Source organism: Calidris pugnax, unplaced genomic scaffold (assembly GCF_001431845.1).
Source record: "Calidris pugnax isolate Ruff unplaced genomic scaffold, ASM143184v1 scaffold63, whole genome shotgun sequence".
Lineage (NCBI taxonomy): Eukaryota > Metazoa > Chordata > Aves > Charadriiformes > Scolopacidae > Calidris > Calidris pugnax.
In genome coordinates, this window is record NW_015090852.1 from 1,098,906 (window position 1) to 1,121,392 (window position 22,487).

The 22,487-nt window shown below is 37.4% G+C and overlaps 1 protein-coding gene across 8 annotated transcripts in view; it reads left to right on the forward strand.

Moving 5' to 3' along the window:
• RALGPS2 (Ral GEF with PH domain and SH3 binding motif 2) overlaps positions 1-22,487 on the forward strand; it is a 164,375-nt gene that overhangs the window by 44,373 nt on the left and 97,515 nt on the right. For 3 of the 8 annotated variants that reach the window (XM_014943455.1, XM_014943461.1, XM_014943456.1), the window contains exons 2-5: positions 4,184-4,313; positions 7,716-7,847; positions 11,576-11,704; positions 22,209-22,259. In XM_014943455.1, the coding sequence (XP_014798941.1) occupies positions 7,791-7,847; positions 11,576-11,704; positions 22,209-22,259 (237 nt within the window). In that variant the 5' untranslated portion in view covers positions 4,184-4,313; positions 7,716-7,790. The remainder of the gene's footprint in view (positions 1-4,183; positions 4,314-7,715; positions 7,848-11,575; positions 11,705-22,208; positions 22,260-22,487) is intronic. The other 5 variants (XM_014943459.1, XM_014943457.1, XM_014943458.1 and 2 more) reach the window with 2 other exon arrangements.

Consider the following 22,487-nt stretch of genomic DNA (forward strand, 5'->3'; position numbering starts at 1 on the left):
TGGTCCTTTCTAAAGAGCTACAAAACGGAGTAGAGGCTTGTGGGTGATCTCTGAAGAAAGACACTCTGGGAACCTGATAATTTGTAAGCAGTTTGTGAGCAGTGCAGTTATTTGCTTAGTGAACCTACATTTTGTCTTTTCATGCTCAAACTCTGCTGGAGAGACCTTTTGTTAGAAGAAAACAAACCTCGTACGACCCCAGGCTAAACTTAAATAGCATGTACACATGTTCACATTTCTGGCTTACTCCATTTGTTGCCTGTGATGATTCTTTCCTTCTGCTTGATTCATGCCTGTGTTGTGGGAGGGCCAGGAAGGGCTTGCAGCTGTGTACCAATGCTACCACTAAAATTTGTTGCCTTGTGCTACGGTATCTACCAGTTAAGTCAGTCCACTGATTATAGCTGGCCTTGAATGGTAAGCATCTCCTCCCTATTTGTGTGTAATTAATTTTAAAAACCTTCATTTTTGAGCTGAACTTCTTTGTTATTGTTGCAAGTTGATTACAAGCTGAGGCAATAGTTTTTTGGGTTTTTTTTGCAATGGGAGTTGGTAAACAAGTAGCTTGTGCCCTAGAGAGGGATTTTCTCCTGGATTTGTGAGTTCGGTTTTTTTTCCTGTAGTTTATCTGAGGAAATAGAAGCTACAAGTTGTAGGGTACTGGAGCAACATGAAGATATCTTACTCAGTTGCTAGCTATCAAGATATGTTACTATGTATTACCTTAATGTTACCCCTCTCTTCATTTTGCCCTCCCCTCTTCTCCCTTAACCTTTTCCTGGTTTTAGAGAATGGGGTGCATAAAAGCAGCAATAGGATGATTTTGTTGTCCAGAATGTGAGCACACACGTTGATAATCAAAGTGCTCTGTGAGTAGTATCTGCTTAAGAAGTACAATAATTTCACTTTGTTATTCATCCAGGTAAAGCCTTTTCCAGGGTGAGAGAAGAAAATCTAAATTAAGGACCATATTTAAATGTTTTTTTTATGTGTTTAGAACTTAATTGTCAAACCTAATAAAACAATCTTTTGTTCTGTTTGTTGCTATTCTGTGGATTCTAATTTCATCTGTCTTTGAGTTTAAACAGCTGATGCTACTGTGACTGTTGTGCAACAGATGCTTAGCGAAAGAGTGAACGTGTGACATAACTGAGTGGTTGAGTTGTGTGAGGATGAGTATACACCATGGCAAGTGTATCCTGGTGCAGATTTCAGTTTGTTAGCATAAGCAAGCCGAGGTCTCCTGGTTTCCACTTCTGCAACAATCGTCAGAGAACCTGGAAGCTGTTCTCTGCATATATTTCATTCATAAACCTTTTGGAAACTAGGTGACTGGGGATTTCATAGTACGTGAAATTTACGTTGGGGGATTTGATTATCTCCAATGATAAATTTCCTGCAGGAGCATGGGATTATATTAAATTGCTTCAGTGTTTATATCATCTCTGTGGTGGAACCAGTTTTGATATCTTATATTACCTATTAATATTATCATGGTTACTGAAAACTGAATTAAAGCATGTGTTTATTTTATATCATCTCTGTGATGGAATCAGTTTTGATATCTTATATTACCTGTTAATATTATGCTTACTGAAAACTGAATTAAAGCATGTGTTTAAGTGGCTTATGTTCTTATTTTTTAATGCTGTGTATATACTATCTTTATTCTTTGTGTAGTAACCTAGTTGGTGGGGTTTCTTGTTGTTTTGGTGGGTTGAGTGTAAAACTGAAGAAAATAGTTTGGAAGGTGCAATTTGGTTGGACTGGAAAAAATCTTTCACAGTTGGATGAACATTCTTTATCCTGCTGCCTATTCCTTGCTGACTTTGCTTAATTGTGGGGCTTTTGTGTGTGTTGGGGTGGGGTGTGTGTTGTGTAGGTTTTTCTAATGTTTTTCATTTCATTGGGTTTTTTGTTTGGGTTTGGGGTTTTTTTTTTCAAGCAGTTATCTCTGCTTTTGCCTTTTAGACTGCAAGCTTTCTTCCCATCTTTAGCCATGTTTCTGTCTTTATCTATTTGTACATAGTTCCTCTGTACTTTGAGAGGTTCCAATGGGAAGTAATTAATAAAGAATAGTGGCTTCTGGGGCAAGAGAAGGTGGCCAGGCATTTCTCTTTAAGTTAGGAGCATTGGGCAACGTGCAGCACCACTGGACAGTGGAATGTCCACCTGATAACTTGGTACAGACCAGTGAGAGGTGTGCTCAGTGTGCGAGCCACAACATCTATGTAGTGATCTTATGGGAAGTATAATCTGTATTCTATTCATCTAAAAAACCCCAAAACCCCAAGAATCAGACAAAAGTATTTCATAACTGCACGTGTTAGATTAAGGACAAAGTAACTGGAGAATGCATTAAAGGGACAGCATCTTAACCTTGTCATTTTTTAAGTATTTTTGGCCATATTGTTGTGAATTTTTATCAGATTTTACCTCAAACCACTAAGGGTGGGAAGCACACAGGAACCCAACACAAACATTTCCGGGTGTTCTTCGTGTAAAGTAGGAATTAACAGCATGCAAAATGAGTAATTGTAATAGAGGCTCTTTCTATACCTTCTATATTTCAGAGCCCTGTATAGGAAGAAACTATAGATTAATTGGCCCACTTTGTATTTAGCAAGTTCTGATCAAAAGGGCAGTGAGGTATCCAAGATACTAAAGTGATTCTACAAAGTACTTCCAGACAGAAGGTTCTGATTGGGTACATGTTTGGTGCAGGAGAATGTGACAGTTGCTTGAAGAACCTGAATTTCTGTTTCACTGAACTTTTTACATGTATTCAGTGGTTAGAAGCAATGTTAATTTAGAAAGTGCCAAGCAGTGGAAGAAAAAACACACTTCTAACAGTCAAAGCGGTCACATCCAGAATTAGAATTCAGTCAGTGGCTCCAAGCTATCACTGAAGTGTCTTGAGGTCCTTGTGTGGAATAGTTGAGTCTAGCTAGGCTGTACTATGCGTGGGGGAGTGAAGATGCAGTGAAGCCCAATACACTTCTGTTCCTTGTTTAGAAAGAAATAGCTTTTCCTGTACTGTTTGTTAAAATACCAGTGAGAACTTCTGCAAGATCAGGAGCTCAGGTTGATTGAGTCTGGAACTGGGCTTCTGGTTCTTAGAGTGCTGTGGTCCCCAAACTCTTTGGTAGTGGCTTTGTATTCATAGCTGATGATTAATCCATGCAAGGCACTTCTGTTTTCTTCACGGGGATCTGTGATCAAAACAAATGGCATTTTGTACTGACATTATGAATACAAAGAGGATCTTGCTCATCATGACTCTTGAGCCATTCATAAAATTGTACTGTGGCTATGTTTCATCAAAGCTTTTGTGCTGTACTGGGCAGGAAGTTTTGAGTGTAATTTTAGGGTCATCTTTTAAAATTGTATTTATACAGTTATTTTTGGGATAGTGTTTGACCCAAGCTGAGACAAAAATATCCCTGGATTTTTCTTTGGAAGGGATTTAGGCTTAGGTGAGTCAAATACTCTCTGACCAGGGGTTTTTTTTAAATATTCCACACATGGGTGGTGTAATGTTTAATATTAAATTTACTTATCTGAAGATAGTTTTAGCAACAATACAGCAATTGCAATGCAAATTCATTTCAAACACAGTACCAACGTGATCCCTGTTACTGGTCTGTAGAATACGCCCACCATCATGATGTTAGGTGTCCCCAGTCACCGGGAAGGAACGTGTGGGTTGAAGCCAGCTCAAGCCCATTGTTCTCTTTGAAATTCCTTTATTAGTTATTTAGTTTTTGTACTGTGTTGGGCTGAGCCATGTACTCACCCACCGAAGCCAGCTCAAGCCCATTGTCCTCTTTGAAATTCCTTTGTTAGTTATTTAGTTTTTGTACTCTGTGTTGGGCTGAGCCATGTACTCACCCACCCCCATGCTGGTCTAGCTAACTCAGGGAGACATTTACTTTTTTTAATGAACTCAGGGAGAAACATTTACACCACTAGTTGATTCACTCAACTGTAATATAGTCAGATGATCTCACTGCTCAACTGACATAGCTGTTTATCTAAAACAAAGGCCATCCTCTGCTCCTCTTTGTGTTGAGATAAAGTCAGCTTCGCTGCGACAGCTGTGGTCAGTCACACCCTGCATTATTCCAAGCTTCATGGGTATGTTTCCCTTGCTCGTGTTCATCCAGCTCCCTTCCATTTTTAGGGTTTATAGGCCAGTCCCTGTAATGGAATGATCATCGAATACAGCCTTGGGTGAATTTGCAGAAAAAACGTGGACCCATGGAAGACAGCAGACCTTGACCTTGCTTAGTCTAGACACTTTCATTCTTTGGGTATGATGAATCTTTTTACTGGTATTTTTAGTTTGCTTTTTTACTGTACAGTATGCATGGCATAGCGTGTCCAGGCTTTGGGTTGTTATAAATGCATGCTTAAGTATTTTATGTGTCACATAAAACACTTTTCAGTTCCACCTTTAATGTGTTTCTGAGCACAGAGGCATTTATTAAATTGAAGAGGAGGAGATACAGACTGGAATTTCAAATTTCTGAATGTAATTCAGTTTTTGTAATTGGATATACGGGGTACACAGTGAAAACTGATGTGTGACTCACTATTGCAGTGTGGTGACAAGTCATTTCTCATATCTAACTATGCTGCTCTGAGCAGCTCTGCTGTTGATCCCTTTCTGGTATTGCTGTTTACCACTTATTTTGGTGCTGAGCAGAAGGGTAGTGTAGCAAGCAAATGATTTAATTATTCCAGTCTTAGAATTTTTTCAATATTTGTCTTATGCGATGCACTGGCTGAAATTGTTGCTGTAATATTCATTGTTTTGGGGGTGGTGATCTCATCTGTAATGCTGCTTTCAGAAGTACATTTTAAATGTTGCAAATTCTGAAACTTGAAAGTTGATAAAAGCGAGTTTATAACATTCAGTACTAATTCTGGCCCTTTCTGTATCTCCACAAAGTGGGAGAAAGTATAAATGTATTCAAACATAATATTGTAATGCAGCAATGGGTACAAAATTAACATTATGTGGACAGCTTTGTTATGATACAGCCTGACTGGCAGACGTTATATTTTGTAATTTTGGTTTCCTTTGCATGCGGGCTTTTTCTAAGTGCTTTTCTACTTATTAAAAAAAAAATAATAAAAATCACCTTGTATTTTATGTGAGTCTCTTCTCAGCATGGTTGCTGATTTCAACTATACTTGACTAAGGGATGGAGTTCTCGCAACTCTCATCACAGTTATTAACTGGGTAGAAAAGGAAAACTCTGATCAGTTTTCCACCATTCCAGGTGTAGTCCTCTGAGGTGGAAAGTCTATTGCATAGTTGCTAGGCTCATTGATCCTGTGCTGTTAGATGAATGAGCATGTGCTGTGTTCAGACAGTACAGGGGTGTCTGTCTCTGTCTGTCACTCAGAATATGTGGGTAGATGCAAACGAAACTCCTAATAGCTTAGGAAACAGGTAGCAAACTGGAGCTGTTATGTCAAGGAACCGAAGGTAAGGCTTAAGATAGTGCATTAGGAAATAGAGATGGAAGAGAAGTGGCTAGGGCCTGTCTGTGTGCCTATGGGTTATGTGAGACTAATCATGAGACAAGAGGGCTTTTAGCCCTGTTGCTTAGGGGAGTTAGTTTGCTCTTGTTTATCTGAGGCTGCTCTGCCACCTCCATAGGCTTTTATGATACACATACATTTCTAAGTATCACCATCCAAATCCCTCCACAAAAAAAAAAAAACAACCCAAACTTCAATTTTCACTTGTCTTTGTTCAGAAACACTTCTGCAATTCTCGCCCTTGTCACACTCCATTATTATGGGGAGGAGGAAGAACTGAAGCATATGTGAGACAAGGGTGAAATGCATAACCTTTAGCTTAAAATTGGCTTTGTGTGATACAATTATGGGCCATATAGTGTGATGAAATTGTGCGAAGTGTCAATTTTCCTTATAATTACAGTGGTTTTTTTCAGCAGATAAGATGATTAAATTGGGACAAATGTACTATTTTGAACATGTGCAGGACCTGAAACTGGTTTTGGAGATGTGATACCTCTGTCCTGTACTGTCACTACCTAAGTGAAAATTGTGACACATCAGAGTTTTATTTCCTTGCTTTTCAGTTTAGTTTATGAAAAGGCTATATAGGAAGGAGGCACTAGGGAGCTGAGCATTTGGAAGTACTCCACATGAAACAATCTGAAGGGTAATTGATATAGGAAAGGACAGGACAGCAGTGACACTTCCAAGGCAAAAGATGAGGTATTTTTTTCCCTTCATACGGTCTGTTAGTGTTATACAAGCTAAAATCTTAAGTGCAGTTCAGTGTATTTTTAGTGGAGGAAGCTCAGTCTTTATTATAGAGTATGTGGTGTGAGTATAATGTTGAAACGTAGTATCTTCTGTCCTGTGAATGAGACAGTCCCATCAGTGTCTTAATAAACAAAACAAGGGTAGAATGTGGATGACTCTTCTGAATTGCAGAAGTACAGCTAACGTGGTTCAGATGGAGACAATTAAAACCCCCAAATCCTAGAAGTTATAGTGTTTGAAATTAGCAATGTGGCTCTCTTTCAGTGCCCTCCTTTCTGTATTGCATTCCTGCAATAATATTTTAAAGTTACTGCTTTTTTTGAGGATATTTTATTATTTAAATATTGCAGTTTCTTGCCTTCCAGGCTTGTTTATCTGACATACCTGGTTTAGGTCACTTGGACATAGAGCTTTTTGGATTACTTTATTTTGTTTATTTGAATACATAGAAGTCTTAAGTATAAGATGCTATTTTGTCATGCGATATCACTCAGTTACCTGTCACTTTCACCATTTTTTTGCAGACTGTGTATTAGTTCTGAATTAAACTACAAACCTAAAGTAAATTTCATAAATAGTTGCAACTTCTGAAACAGTCACACTTGTTATAAATGTAGACGTATGAAAACTGATGTATAATTATTTTCACGCTAGAGGGCACTAAAATCTCATGAAATTTAAGCCCAAACCAATGTTTTACTCTCTCTGTAACACTTAGGTATTGGGTAGTCGTGCTGTTTTTGTAGTGGATGCCAAAGGTTTCAATTTCTTTGCAGCCTTTTCTCTGTAGAAATGAAAAGTAATAGTATTCTTGCAAGGATGCATTAAAAGTTATGTGTGGGGTTTCCTTGGTCTAGTTTTTTTTGTTTTGATTTTTTTTTAACCAAATAATAATTTAATTTGTGGAGGAAAGTGTAAATTAGTGTAAATTCCACTTGTGCTCTTCAATTATTTTTAATGTAATTTTCACTTCAAGCTGGTGAATAGGCATGTAAGATAAGAAATTATTGGATAACCTCTTATAAAAGCTATGTAGTAGTGTTAACACCTGGAATGTATTTTTAAAAGTTGGTAATCAAAGGGAAAGAATCATATGTGAGCTGATGTTGCAGGCCTAACTTTATGTTAGGGTTAATGCGTACATTTACATATTGATACCCAGTATATAGAAAATAGTATGGGAAAGAATATGAAAGCCTGTGCTGCCAGTAAGTAATGGATTGCAATGGAGCCATCAGCAGTTTGTCTTGATTTCAAGTAGGTAGTTTTAGAATATATGTTTGAGTCTGAAGTTTGGACCTTGAAGTGCTGTAGCCGTTTTGGAAGTGCTTTAATTTTGTTATGGACTTTAGACACTGAATCCTGTTTAAAACGTGAATAAAATGGTTTCTGATTACTTTTTGCAGGAATGGTTATTCAGTTGCCTTGGAGATGATCCTGCTGCTGTAAATGTAGGGCTGAAGATTAATGGTGTGGGCAGTATGGACCTACTGAACGGACAGTCAAGCAGTGTTAATATTGCAGCTACCGCTTCAGAGGTAAGGATTACAAAAATCAGTTATCAGGTACTTAACACTATAAGTATTCAATTTTTGAAAAAAGCACCAAAAATATTTTTTTTATTAGATCTGGTGAGGCAGATTCTCTTATCTGTTGGTTTCATATGCCCTAGTTCAGATGTGAATAACTTCAAGTTCTGACCTTTGTATACCAAAATAAAACACGAGCTAGCTTTTATAGCCTTGCCGTAGCCAAAACTGCCTTTTTTTTTATGTTCTTTTCCATCACATCTAGAAAAGGAAGCTTTTCTATTTTATAGCCTTCCCATAGCCAAAACTGCCTTTTTTTGTGTTCTCTTCCATCACATCTAGAAAAGGAAGCTTTTCTTTTCAAGTTTTAACAATAATAGATGCTCATAGTGCAATAAGCTGGGCTGGCAAGGCCTCTGGGAAATGTTCCCTTCCTTGACAGGTACTTGTGTGTGTGTTGAGGGGCAGTCTGACACAGTAGGACTGGAATAAGGTCGTTCTCTTTGTCTCTTTGGCTACATTCAGGCATTGATATGGGTCTACTCTTGCCCAGCAAAGTTTCTGCCCTCTAGAAGTGAACAGCTCATGAATTAAGAGCATGTGTATCAGCTAAGCTATGGAGATTGGCCTCCTATCCTCATATCTCTTATTTTGAAGTTAATATAGTTTTCCATTTGTCATCTACTTGTTGAGGAAAAGAAGGGGTAGGGTGAAGTTGGTACCAGAACTTCTTGAGTTCCTTTTGGTAGGATCATGTGAGGAGCTGTGGAGAGTTCTGACTGATTGCTAAATTCTTAGTGAAGTTGAGGGTTTGCAAGATGGTGGCTGGTTCTGTTTGATTATTTGTTTTTTCTGATACACTTGCAAATCTCTCCCTCTTCAAGTTTTTGTAGAGCTGTACACATAGTACTGTGATGAAGGGAACTGAAAATCTGCCTTCAGTGTATAGTGAGGGATCTTTTCACATGCATTGTTTGGCTTTCTTCTTTAGGGTGACTAAATACATGCTTTTGCTTGTACAGATGTACAATACTAACCTAAGCTTTCTGCTCAGGGGAGACAGTCAATTCATTGCTGATGCATATTTATTGCTTTTGTCACAGTGTGAAACATGTTTGATTCATATTATTTTTATTGCTTTTGTCACAGTGTGAAACATGTTCTTACTGTAGTGGATTTCAGTTTATCCTTTTTCTTTCTTTTGTTCTGCATTTCTCTTTTGTTGAAAAGACAAGATATTCAAGAGCACTACAAAGTCAGTAGTGAGGAGAGCCACAAAGTCCTGAAAACAGTTGCTTCCTTGAATGAATCTTTGGCCCTTACCAAAGATGTTAGTTTTGGTTTATATTTTTATACATGTGTTTTGATAGCAGAACTGTGTGCTATATGTGCTATGCACTTGCATGTGCATATGGAAATGGCAAGTACCACAAACAAGGTGAAGGGAAAACTGGAGTGTTGCTGTATCAAAAGGAATCAAATCATCTCCAAAACAATTTCACAAGTATTGTGAAGATTTAACAAGAAAGCTGGCATCAGTCTCCAAGACCACTGTTTGTTTTTATACAGATTGTTGTACTTCACTTATCATTGTTATGAATCAGTGATTGACCATTTGTTGCCGTGCGATTGAAAAATTTTCTTGGAGGAAAGATCTCTTTTTACTCAAGAAGATAGTCTTGAATGTTTACATGTTGTCTGATAAAATTAAGTAAAATGTATTTCAGTGAAGTTACATGAATCTGCTTTCAGCAAATGTTTGTTTTGTTTGCTTGTTTTTTAATCTTGACTAACTGGGAGGAGGGGGGACTTTTAACTGAAATGTTTCTGTAAGTGCGTTTCTTACTGAAAATGCCTGTCTGGTTTGGAGTTTTTGGTCATGTTTTCAAAGTCAGGTTTTTCAGAGAGGTGACACTGTTAGAAGAACCTAACTAAAACTGGACATAATTATTAAATGAGATGTATTTTCTTTAAATGTCTTTAAACTCTTGTCCTTTTTTTAAGGACTTTGGTTATATTTCAGCTGGCTGAATGCTGAAGGATTTCAAATGCTCTTTTTTGTGTGAGTGGGAAGACAAAGTCAAAATGTATAGTGTAGCCCTAAAATACTGCCTTGTTAGGTTTTCAGAAGAAGACATTTGCACAGTAGAACTATTTACCAGCATCAGTGACTGTGTGCTCTCTTCCCTCCTGCCTTGGCATCAGCAGGCATGATGCAGGTGTTACTGAAAGTACAGTGTAACAGTATTGAAATTTGGCTTCCACTAGAAGTGATTTGGTGAAGTGCTCATTCATGTGTGTGTTGTGTATATGATCCATATCCATGGTCTTGAACACTTTCAAGGTTTGCAGTAAAACTACATGAACTGTCAGAAAGTGCCTTCATTATGTGGGCCAAAGTCTTAATTTTTTCAGCTTTTTAGGAGATATTCCCCACGATGGTAGTTAGTACAGAGTCCTTACGGACACATCAATCTCCATCATACGACTAGGCAGGTCTTGGTTTGTACTCAGTATGTTTTGCCTTAGCTGAGCTGGAGCTCCCAGCAATGGTGAGAATAAACTCTGTGCTCCAGTACGAGTTTTCTTTCTCTTGAATCTCTCCAAAGAACGTGTTAGCAAAACTTTTGTGAGAGTTCTGTTGGCGCTTACATCAAGGCTATGCTGTTGCTGACACATGCAGGTACCACACTGTACTTCAGGCAAGCATACTGTTTGCTGAAGAAGAGCAGTTAAACCTGATACAGTTATTGACTGTAGTAGCTGTGGACCTTCATGATGGTTTTGTCCACGTGTCTCAGCTTATTTATTCCTTTTTAGTTGAGAGTTTGCTTTATGCCAAGTTTCTTACAGTGAGAAGAAACTAAGAAGCAAGAAGCGTGCTTTACCTTTCAGGTCTTCAGAGGAGAGTGTGGGGCAGCAAAGTGATTGCGTGCATATTTCTGAAATAAGTATGGTTGGGGTTTGGATGTGATGCATACATCTGGATGTGACATTCAGTCTCCATGTGAAAAAAACCTTTCTTGTAATAACAGAACAGAATCTAGGTTTGCATCTATATTCTGAGGAAGTACTAAGAACATAGATGTTTTGTTTTCATGTGAAACTAATATGAAGTGTTAATTTCATATGAAGTGTTAATTTTTTGAACTGTGATTGTATTTTGCAGGGAAGCTAAATCTTTATATTGTAGATAAATTCACAGAATAATAATCTAGGATCTGGTATTTTTTGCTAATGTAATTACTAGCATTTTAAAAATGCACTAAACTAAAATTGTTTATACTAAGTGTCGTCAACAGTTCACAGTGTAATTCTTGTAAGTTTTAATGCTTGTAAGAGAAACAGGAGGAGATTGATACTGGTCTTGGATGTTAAATATTCCTTTGGAGCAGACCTTGTCTTTTTCCTCAACATAGTGGTATTTCTTCTGTTTGAAATTAGGTATAGCTATTGTTGTTGGTTTTATTACTATCTTTCCTGTCAACAAAATTGGAATTTAATTAGGTGTTGAAATGTAACTATGTAATGTTTTGAAGAGCACTTTAAGTATCCATTCAAGTCTGTTTGAGAATCTCTGATTTTAGAGGTTTTTGTCAGGAAAAAGTTATGTCCTGTAACTGACTTTCAATTGATAACTTGCCCAGTAAAAGAATTCTCAACAGTAATGTTTGACCAGAAATTTTACTTTTGAAAGTGTGAAAGCAAAAAAGAAGAGGAGAGAACCAAAATATCAGTGTTTTTGTTCGTTTCTGCAGAAGAGTAGCAGCTCTGAATCCTTGAGTGACAAAGGCTCCGCTGAACTGAAGAAGAGCTTTGATGCAGTGGTATTTGATGTTCTAAAGGTTACACCAGAAGAATATGCGGTAAGCAATTCAAGTAATTTTTGTTACTTTGTGTGTGATTCTTCTTGGCATCTTATTCCTCTGTTTCTCCATTTCTGTATGTTTTTTGCCGAACTTCCATTGTCCTTGTGTTTCAAAAATGCATGTTGCATGATAGTTCTTAATTGTCTATATTCTGCTTAATTTTAAGTGATCTTTTTGGGCTATGCTGTCCAGACATTTTTCACGTTCTTAGATAGCACATATACCAAAGAGTCTTAAATCTTTATCATGCACCTTAATTCTGACATGCATATTTCAGTTGCAAGAATATACTTGGATCTGTACTTGTTTTTTCTGGAGATGTTTTAATCTTTAATTCTGTTCGTTCTTACATCTAGAGAGTGTTTTCTTCTTTTGGGTACGGAATAATCATATCCTGCAGAACCAAGAACAAATGAGTAAAAATATTTAACCTTTGTTTTTTTTTTTTAACCTACTGGTAGAGGTTAAGATGACAGATGGTCCCTCTAAGTGGTTCAAGTATGTTATTGGAAAGATTGCTAACAAGCTGGTGCTCTTACTGCATTTATAATTCCAGTGAAAAGATTTGTGATGAGTTATGCTGGGAAGATTACTAAAAAGTGGTAGTGTGTATCACAAAATGTTCCCATTAAGTTTGTTTTATTATTTAATCGTTAATAACAATTCCAGTTATTTATTAATGGCTAAACTGATTTTAATGAGCACACTGAAAACTTAAAGCAGCTGGATTATGAAGTAGTACTTACACATTCAGTTCTTCTTGGGTAGTTAAGGGGATTTATTCCTGACTGGTGTTCAACTCGTGTAGTTTGGGCCTCTTCCTTGCTCCGTTATCAGGATTATTTAGGCAATGAATCACCTACTTTGCTTGGGAAGGTGTTTTTGGGACTGGCTATTCTTTTAGTTTTAAGATTTCTCTACATAAAGGTAATCTAACTACCTAGGGAATTTAGGGCTAAGGGTGTGAATTCAAGTGGAATTATACTTTCAGGCCAAAACAGCTACAGGTTTCTTTGAGTGGCTCAGCTGTTTAGCCAGTGGTGGATGCTGTTGAGCAGCAGAGTAGATCGCTTAGTCTCTGTGGAGTTGTGGTCGTTCACTTGGACAGTAAAATACACAAAGGTGCTTTGTCTTGTATCACATTTTATGACCCTTTACTCCACTAAATCATCTCTCCTGTGCAGAAACCTTTTATTTTCATGGATGTTCTAAATGTTGCCTACTTAGTAAATATTGGTCAAATTAAAATCCAATGTTCTTACTGTTTTCATATTATGCCTGAAACTGGGTAGAGTTCCACTCTCAAACAGGAATCTTTTAATTAAGCATTTCACATTACAATTAAGAACCTGTGGTTGTGTTTTTGGTTTATGCTATCTGATACAATTTTGCTGTTTTCCCAGTTACTAAAAGAAAGCACCTTTACTCTTAGCCTGCTTGCACTTAAAGTATCTAGTTCTTCATAGTAGATTTTATTTACTGTAAATGGATCTGAAATGTCTTACAGAATTCTGAATAATGGAGTGAAATTGCCAGTAGTCAGTGTTCAGCCCTTTGGCAAGGTTATAATTAATTTCATTTCTTTTTCAATGTTTCTTTACACAGCTGTACTTCTTTGTTAATGTTTGTTTCCTCAGGCAAGTTCATATGCTGTGCCAGTAGGGCTTGCTTCCTTTGAATGCTGTCTCTTTCTGATCATCCTTGCTGAAGGTTATAGAAATAAGTAAATTTGCCAAAAGCTTAGGTGCCTTGAAGGGAAAGTACCTTTGACCCTTATGCTCGTTTTAATTTTATTGGCCATTTCCTTACTCTTCCTGTTTTTAGTCCTGCCATAAGAGAGAAGTATGAAGTCTTCAGCTGGATTTCAGTGTTAATGTGAAGGCTGCCAGAGCAATGCAGTATGCCCAAGCTCTTGAGGATACCAGCACTAATGAGAATGCAAAACTGTGTTAGTAAGGGTTTCATTATAATAGTGGGTATGTACCTCTCAGATTGGACGTAGATATGCTACCAATTGCTTTTTCAAAGTATGAGAAAACTTCTAGTTTAGTGATAGTGGTCTTGTAAAATGGATGCAATGCAGACTCCTGACATCTGTGACTTAGCAAAGGCTGAATTCTATTACCAACTGCAGAATGAATTCTGTTTTCAAAAAAGGTTGGTTTTTTTTTAAGTGGTGAACTGAGGAAATAAATTGTGGGCTGTTGTTTTGCTTTTTGATGAAAATGTGTCACTGTACAGATGGAACAATTACAGTTACACTGGAGAAATAAGAGCAAAAATCTGAAGATAATTAAGTTTGAGAGATACTGGAAATAAGATTCATGCTACTGGTTTCAGTACCAATATGAGAGACACAGATGTCTTTTCACTTCCCACCATGTCAGAGACATCGTTGTTATTTCAAAACTTGATCTGTTTAGCCGGTTGTTGGGTAAGAGACAAATTGAACTAAAGAAACTATTGCTTCTAATCCTGTATTTTCAAGAAGCTGCTTACCAAGCTAAAGAGAAGCCCAAGTGTAAATATTTTTGGTGATCTTATTTCCATTTTCTTCCCTTTGACAGTCATTTAATACTATCCTGAATGCACAGTCGGTGTGCCCTTTCATGTAATGGTCCTTTGTTAGGTCTTGTACTAACTTCCTAGTGAAAGTGCACCAGCCCTTCAAGGGGTCCAGTTTGAACAGTGATGGAAATTTTTATTGTAATATACGTGTAATAGTCCCGTTACGCTCTTGTTACCAACCAGGTGTTTTAAGTTCTTTGTAAGGTTGAAGGCCACTTTAGAAAGGGCCAATTTACAGAATCACAGAATCTTCTAGGTTGGAAGGGACCTTAAAGATCATCTTGTCCAACCGTCAACCTAACTGACAAAAATAGACACCCACACAACAAACAAGGAGCATCATCACTAAACCATACCTCCCAGCACTACATCAACCTGTCTTTTGAACACCTCCAGGGATGGGGCCTCAACCACCTCCCTGGGCAGCCCATTCCAATGGCTGAGAACCCTTTCAGTGAAAAAATTTTTCCTAATATCCAGCCTGAACCTCCCCTGGCGCAGCACTACATCAACCCGTCTTTTGAACACCTCCAGGGATGGGGCCTCAACCACCTCCCTGGGCAGCCCATTCCAATGGCTGAGAACCCTTTCAGTGAAAAAATTTTTCCTAATATCCAGATATTTATATCCAATATTTATAGCTGAAACAGGTGAGATCTTCAGTGTAATTGCTGCTGCACCTTACAAAACAAGGTTTCCAGGAGATGTATTGAATGCATGCATGTTTCATAAATTTTTGGGGAAAAAAAAATCTTATTCAATGAGTACCAAGTAGGACATTTGTTTTCTGCTGAGGATTCTACAGACAGCTTTCTAACTGTAACTAATAAGGAGACTGTCTCTGTTCTGAATACCTGCTTTTAGGCTGATCACTGCTCACTTCTTTATTGAACAGCTGAAAGCCACAAAACAAGTTGGTGCCAGGATTACCCACTGGTGTCTGGCCCTGCCGATGGAGCCGTTGTGTGTGTACAGGGTAGACACAGTCGCAGTGAATGCTGTCCATTTTTGTTGAAGGGAGAAGTGTGGTTTCGAGTGTACAGGGCACAATTTGTGGGGGAGGGATATGTTAATGGTGCAGCAGCAGTAGAAAGGGGGGGACGGTGAGACTGACAGGAAAAAAAAGAAAATGCTATGGGGACATGAGCTCCAAATTAAGATGCTGGCGAACCTCAAGTTGAAGAAATATTTATTTTTTGCTTTACAGTAAATTCTTATTCCTCAGACTGCTACTGTTTAATTATTTGACTGTTTATTACTTTTTGACTCGCTTTTCCATTTTATACTTCAACTTAGCCATGGTGGTGTAAATATTTGAGGTAGAATTAAGGGAAGCGCAGCTGTATAAATGCATTGCTTCTTTCCCACCTAGTTATCTAAGAAGGATTCTTTATTCTTTGCCTGAGTCTCTGAAAGGGCTATGAAGTAAGTTCACATTACGATGTATTTCTTTTCTTTTTTATTTCAGTTAGACTTTGTCAAATGGATGTTGGAAAAAAGAATATTGCTTAATTTGGAAACAATATGCATATGAAGTTTTTTTTAATGTTTAGGTGAAATAAGGAAGTCTTCTTAGAGACGTTCTTACAGCAGTTAAATACCAAGTTATCTGTATCTGAAAAAAGAGTGTGAGTGTGTTTTGTAAAGGAAGCAGGTTTTGAGAGTTCTGGAACCGCATCGCTTGTTTAATAAAAGTGCAGAAATAGGTTTTGAGCTGTGGTGGTGTTCAACAAACACGTTTTTTGCCACTTTGAACAGAACAAAAATAACTTAAACTGGCCCGAGGTTCCCCCCCAGGAGAACTTTCTGTCTTGCGCAGGACTCTGGCAGCTGGATTCACAGCCCCCTCTGCAAGTTCCTGCACAGCTACTGGTGTGAGTTGTGCTACGCGGTTCCTGGCAGTAATGTTGGTTTTGGCCTCTCCTGAGGCTGGTTGTCGGTGGATTAGGGAGTTCGAGGCAAGTCTGTCTGCTGCCTCTGAGAGCAGTTTGAATCAAGTTAAGTACTGGGCCCTAGGAGCTTTTGATGAAAAAGGACTTCTGCTTGTATGTGTTCCTGTTAGCTTTATTTTAGAGAGGTATGCTCCCAATAAGAGCAAGAAGAAGCAACTTTATTATGGCATGTGGAGAAACTATTAATGATAAAAGTTCTGGAGCAAACTTTGTGAGAAAACAAGTAGAGTATCAACACAGGAACTTTAATCCCCCAGTGTTCATTTTGGACTGCAGAATTATTCTCCTACTGATGCAGTGCTTAACAGAGGCTTAGCTATTTTTTTTCAGTGAGGAAAATTATTCTGGCAGCCCAGAGAGACAGTGCTAAGCCAAGTTGGAAGGCTTAAATATAATTCCTTCTAAAAATTCAGATTAAGGAGCAATTTATGAAGTGCTGCTTGAACCAACATGGCTTCAAGGAAAACCAGATTGTGGCAATATTCTTCAATAACCAAAATGTAGGCATTTTATTTTTTTCATCTCGGACAGAAACTTAGTTTTTCTTTTCACAGTGAGAGTCTCTGTCCAGGAGCTCTGTGGGAAGTGCACTGTCCTCATGGTAGGTACATGGCAAGGAAACCTGTAGCACAGCAAGTAGCTGGACAGAAGGAGTTCATGCTGGAGAAGGTCTAGGGACTAGAAAGGTGGAATTATACTCCAGATCAAATGGGAAATTTCACATAGGGACAGGGAGAGGAGCTTGACGGAGTGGTGTTAACTGCAACTAGAAGCTCTTAAGTTACGGGGTTTTATAGAAGGAGGGTAGTCCATATGTACTCACAGGGAACAGAGAAGGAATTGGTGAATATTTTAAAATTTCACTTGATTGAGCTTCTCCATATTCCTCAAAGAAGCACAATAAGATGTCGTTCTTAATTATCTGGTTATAAAATTTCTGGCCTGACAACCTCATCCAAGAGAGGTGCATCTCTTCATCTGTATATGAAGCTGTGTTGATAAGTTTAATATTTTGAAGTACTTGTTAACAAGTCCAACCTCTGAATACATGCAAGACCTAAAATATTTTGTTGGGGACTATCCCCAGGTGAGGTATCTCAACTAGATGCAAAAGCTGCCATGGCTGTGCAGGGGAATAAAAAGTTATCTTCCAACTACCGTTCCGAGATGATCGTTCACTTTAAAAAGATCGTTTTCTCTTGTAGGGCTCTTCAAGTGATTGAGGATTGGGAAATATATTAGTCATACATTAAAAACACACCTCTTCTAATCATACTGAGGAATTGTTATCTAGGATCTACGGTAAATAGAAACTCAAAACTTCCATTCAGCTCTTCCATTGCTTGAGCAATGAAGATCTTTAATATATGTAAATGAACTCAATAGGCTTCTGGAAAGGTAGAAAATACCAAGTCTCCCTATCTTTGTGAATTTAAATTATGAGTAAGTATTAAGTTCAAGGTTTTGTATTGTATATGTGATTTATTTTTTAAGTATATGCAGCTTACAACTCAAAAAACAGAGCTTACAGTTGGCTTGCTTCGTGTAACAAATTGATGTGAACACTTACAATTTTTGGTTTGAATATTAAAACATTAAACCACATTTAGGAGATGGAGCTATCCAGGGATTTGTATTGGCTGATTTAAGGAGTTGGAATGAGAAAAGTTAGTGCATCGTATCTTTTTGCAGAAACCAAATTGGTGGCTTGTTTATTGGGGTTTAAATTGCCCATGGTTTGGTCACAGTAGGAGTTAATTTTTTTTTTAAGAGTTGAGCAATGGTATCTAACGAATTATTTTTTATATTTTAATGTTCTTAATAGCAATTTAAAATTTTTTAGTTATGAACATTAATCTTGGGCTTTGGCATGTGTGGGGTGGGGTTTTTTTCCCAATGTTAATATGCCATCCATTTGAAATGGATGTATTTGTTTTAATATGTGAGTTCTGTTGCGAAGTTATAATAACTGTCTGTGTTTCATAAATAGTGGGTATTGGTCCTACCTTGAAGCAATAATTGGTTTAGGAGTCACTACTGAAGAAAGTTATAATTTAGCTAAGGCAGTTCAGGTTGATTAAGATTACAAAATCGGGAGGGCTGGGCAGACAGACATCTATCTTTCAATCTATTTTGGTTTCACCTTCCCCATCCAAACAAATTTTGTGATTAATTTCTTTTATTGGGAAACACAGCAATACACTAATTCAGCTACATATTTACCTAAAATAATACATTTCTGAGAAAACTTGGTATACTTTAGCAGACAAGCAGGAGACTAGAGATTAAGTTCTTTGGCTGGTATTTCAGGACTGGGTTCTTCACCTTAGAAATCAAAAGGAAGAGTTAACTCTTGCTATAATGTGGGGCTGCTTTATGGTCAGGTTTGCATCAGGTGAGAGAAATTAATCTGTGCTTTCCTGCTGTCCCCGTGTCTCTTGAGTTTTCTCTGCAGGTAAGAAAGTGTAATTATTTGGTGCTTGTGCCTGCATAGCCATGGATACGCCATTAGATGACTTAAAAAACTGGGATAGATTTGCTTCTTCCTACTGAGTGGGAAGTTAAAAATAGCACACACCCCCAAATATCAGGCAAATTTGTCCTACCCAGTGGTAGAGACTTCCTGTATTTAGATAAGTGCTGCCCTCATAGGGAAGCCCTTTTCTTAGGCATTCTCAATTTATCATCTTAAACTTTGAAGATTTAGAAATAAATAAACAATCTTGTGCCTCAACTCTTTTTAGGATAAGTGTTCTGTGAAAGCATCTTGATTATTAGCTTCAAGTCCATTTCAGCTTTAGAAATTCGTTAGTAAGGCTTTCCCTGTGCCCTTCTTAAACATCATGCTTTTGGAGAAAAATCTTGTTCCCCCAATTTGTGGGATGTCCCTGGCTCAGTTAAAGATATACCTTGTCTATTTGTTTCCTCAAAAGAGCCTTGTAAGTATCTCAAATAAGAAGGCATACTATTAAATTGTAAAGATGGAGCTGTATTTGCTTACACAGGTACAGTGTAACATAACCCAGAATGACATCCGGGATGTGTTTAGAAGTTTCTAATGCTCTTCTGCGTGCAGTGTGAAGATCCAGCTGTACCCTTCACCTATAGCAGAGCATTGTCAAGCATGTTGTGGCTTTGGGGAGAAATAAATAAACAATCTTGTGCCTCAACTCTTTTTAGGATAAGTGTTCTGTGAAAGCATCTTGATTATTAGCTTCAAGTCCATTTCAACTTTAGAAATTCGTTAGTAAGGCTTTCCCTGTGCCCTTCTTAAACATCATGCTTTTGGAGAAAAATCTTGTTCCCCCAATTTGTGGGATTTCCCTGGCTCAGTTAAAGACATACCTTGTCTATTTGTTTCCTCAAAAGAGCCTTGTAAGTATCTCAAATAAGAAGGCATACTATTAAATTGTAAAGATGGAGCTGTATTTGCTTACACAGGTACAGTGTAACATAACCCAGAATGACATCCGGGATGTGTTTAGAAGTTTCTAATGCTCTTCTGCGTGCAGTGTAAAGATCCAGCTGTACCCTTCACCTATAGCAGAGCATTGTCAAGCATGTTGTGGCTTTGGGGAAAGAACTACTCCCCTCACTGTCCAAGGGTCCTTGTTCTTTATCAGATAACTTGCTCAGGTTAGGAAAAGGTGGGAAATAGCCTGGAAAAATTACCAGCATTGTCTGTGCATCCATTCAAAATCCTTCCAAAGCAAAGTTTTATTAACCACTGTTGGAATAGTTTATGTTTTCTGGGCACACTTTTACGAATTTGTCCACTTCCTTTGCCAGGAGTGAATTGTTGCTGTCAGTACTTTTTGTGGCAAGACAAAACTACCCCCCTTGAAAAAAAAAAGGCTTTGTGTCAAGATTTCTGCATTTCTGACCTTGATGATCTTAAAATAAAACCAAAAAACCCAACAACAAAACAACAACAACAACAAAACAGAAACAAAAAACTGGAAGAATCTTTAATTTTAGGAAAATAAACCATTTTTAATTCCCTCAAGAATAAGCCATTTTTTCATAGGCCTCCTAATAAAAGAATAGTATGTTTTCAGTTAATAAGGTTGCTTTCAGTTTGAAAGGCATCTTGTTTTTGGCAAAAGTTTATTATATATATTTTGCTGTAGTTGCTATGGGTGCAAGGGAATAGTGAAGTTATATTGAAGGCATAAAGTTGGCATACTATATTCCTGATGTTCTGTTATTACTAATCACTGCCGCTTAAAACAAATTTTTGGGGGCGGGGTATGTCTGTCTGCTGTCCTTGACTTAATTTTAAATTTTAAGTGTAATTTGTGCTGTCAAGACAGATGCTGCAGCTGATCAGTTGATTGTTAAATCACATTTTAAAATGGTAGTTCAGAGATTAATTTTTAAGTTGGCATTCAAATAGCTTATGGTTATTAAGGAATGGCAGGTAGCCGCATGTGGTATGAAGCATATGAAATTTGTCATGTTACAGGACCAAGATTGGCTTGTTTATGTAAAAGGATACAGGATTTGTACAAGATTTACTCTTACAAAGGTGTTCTGACATACATTTATAAGTGTATATTGTCTTACTTGCGGTTGGGTATGTGGATTCATTAAATTGGTCTTATTTAATGTCACATTAGCTGAAGACTAGAAAAATGTAATATAGTTTTAAGTCATCATGGTTTGGAAGAAAGAGCAGACAACTGAACAAGAGCCCAGGCAAGAAAGTTTGTAAAACTGAAACTCATGGAAGGCTTGTTACCTTTATGATGTATTGCAAAATACCAGATGATTGTGTCCAGTGTGTCAATTACAGAAACTGGGACTGATGTAGATATATATTTTTTTTTTATGGTCATGTTTGATTGCTAGAATTCATACCTAAAAATAGATTTAGGGGTCAAGGAGATCTGCTGAAATGTAGATTTCATTGTCTGTGTCAAAACACATCACTTCTTGTTTCATTAGCGCAGGTATTCTTGTTAGAGCCAGTGCATCACTTTGCACCTGCTTTCTTTCAACTAGAGTATCCTAGTTAAAATTTTCTGCAAGGTTGACTTTATCTGAGAAGCTTTTCTGCTATTCAGCAATGACATGGTGATCTATGAGTGTCACAAAGCTGTCCATGGGTACCACAGAGTGTAAAAGTGGAGAAACCACTATTTTCAAGGCAATGGGAAAAAAGCTGTGCAGCTCACAGCTGAGAAAACAGCACAAGGGCTCTGTATTCATTGTTAAAAGGGTATTTGCCGTATGTAACTCGGGTGGCACTGGTATTTTTGGCTACCTCCATACTCTTTGAAAGAGGAGATGGTCACTTTCTTTTGGATACATAGGCAGAAAGCATTCCTAAATTGTATGCTTAAAATAAGGCTCTGTGAATATGTTTCAAAATGCAAAACCTGGTCTTTGGCTCCGAGTTCCATTTTACCCCTTTCAAAGCTAAACAGACATCCCAGAATGAAGATGTATTTACTGGTTCTGACTTACTGGAAATGAGATGGCTGTATTTAATTTGAAATGTCGCTATGCAACTGAACAATTATTTATCTTAATTATTCATATATGGTCCAAGTATCGATTGAAGAATTTTAGGGATTTTTCGATAGAATTGGGTAACACCTGGAGTAAGATTCAGAGTTTGAAGAGAAACTGCCCCAGAGTGGCTAAAGTTTTAGTTCATTGTATTCTTGGATAGCTTCTTAGATCATGTTTCTGAGTTCAAGATCTGACTTGCATATGCAACTGCAGGGTTATGCTCCAGAAAATAATTATTCATAATCTGTTTATTTTATTAAATGTAATGTTTGGAGCACTTTATTTTCTGGTTTTGCAGGTCAGCTCTGTGGTAGGAGCTGAAACCTCTGAAATTAGCTACAAAATGAAAGTCAAATAATAAAAGGAAACGGAATAAGTCTGTTCTTATGCAACACAGCAGCTTAATGTAATGCAAAGTTAATATTGAGCTGAACTTATGATAATTTTATTTTTTTTTATTTCAGGGTCAGATAACACTAATGGATGTCCCTGTATTTAAAGCAATTCAGCCAGAAGTAAGTAATTAATTGTTTTTTGTTTCAAATTCAAATGAAAAAAAGTTTTGCCAATATATAAATTCTGGAATTGCAAAGTGTAAGTATGTCAGTAAATCTTAATGTATAAATTCTGGAATTGCAAAGTATGTGTAAGTATGTCAGTAAATCTTAATTTTTGTCCTGGTTCATATAGCTCTGAAGCAAATGATTTTATAACACAAAAATATCTGGAGCTAATAGTTTGTT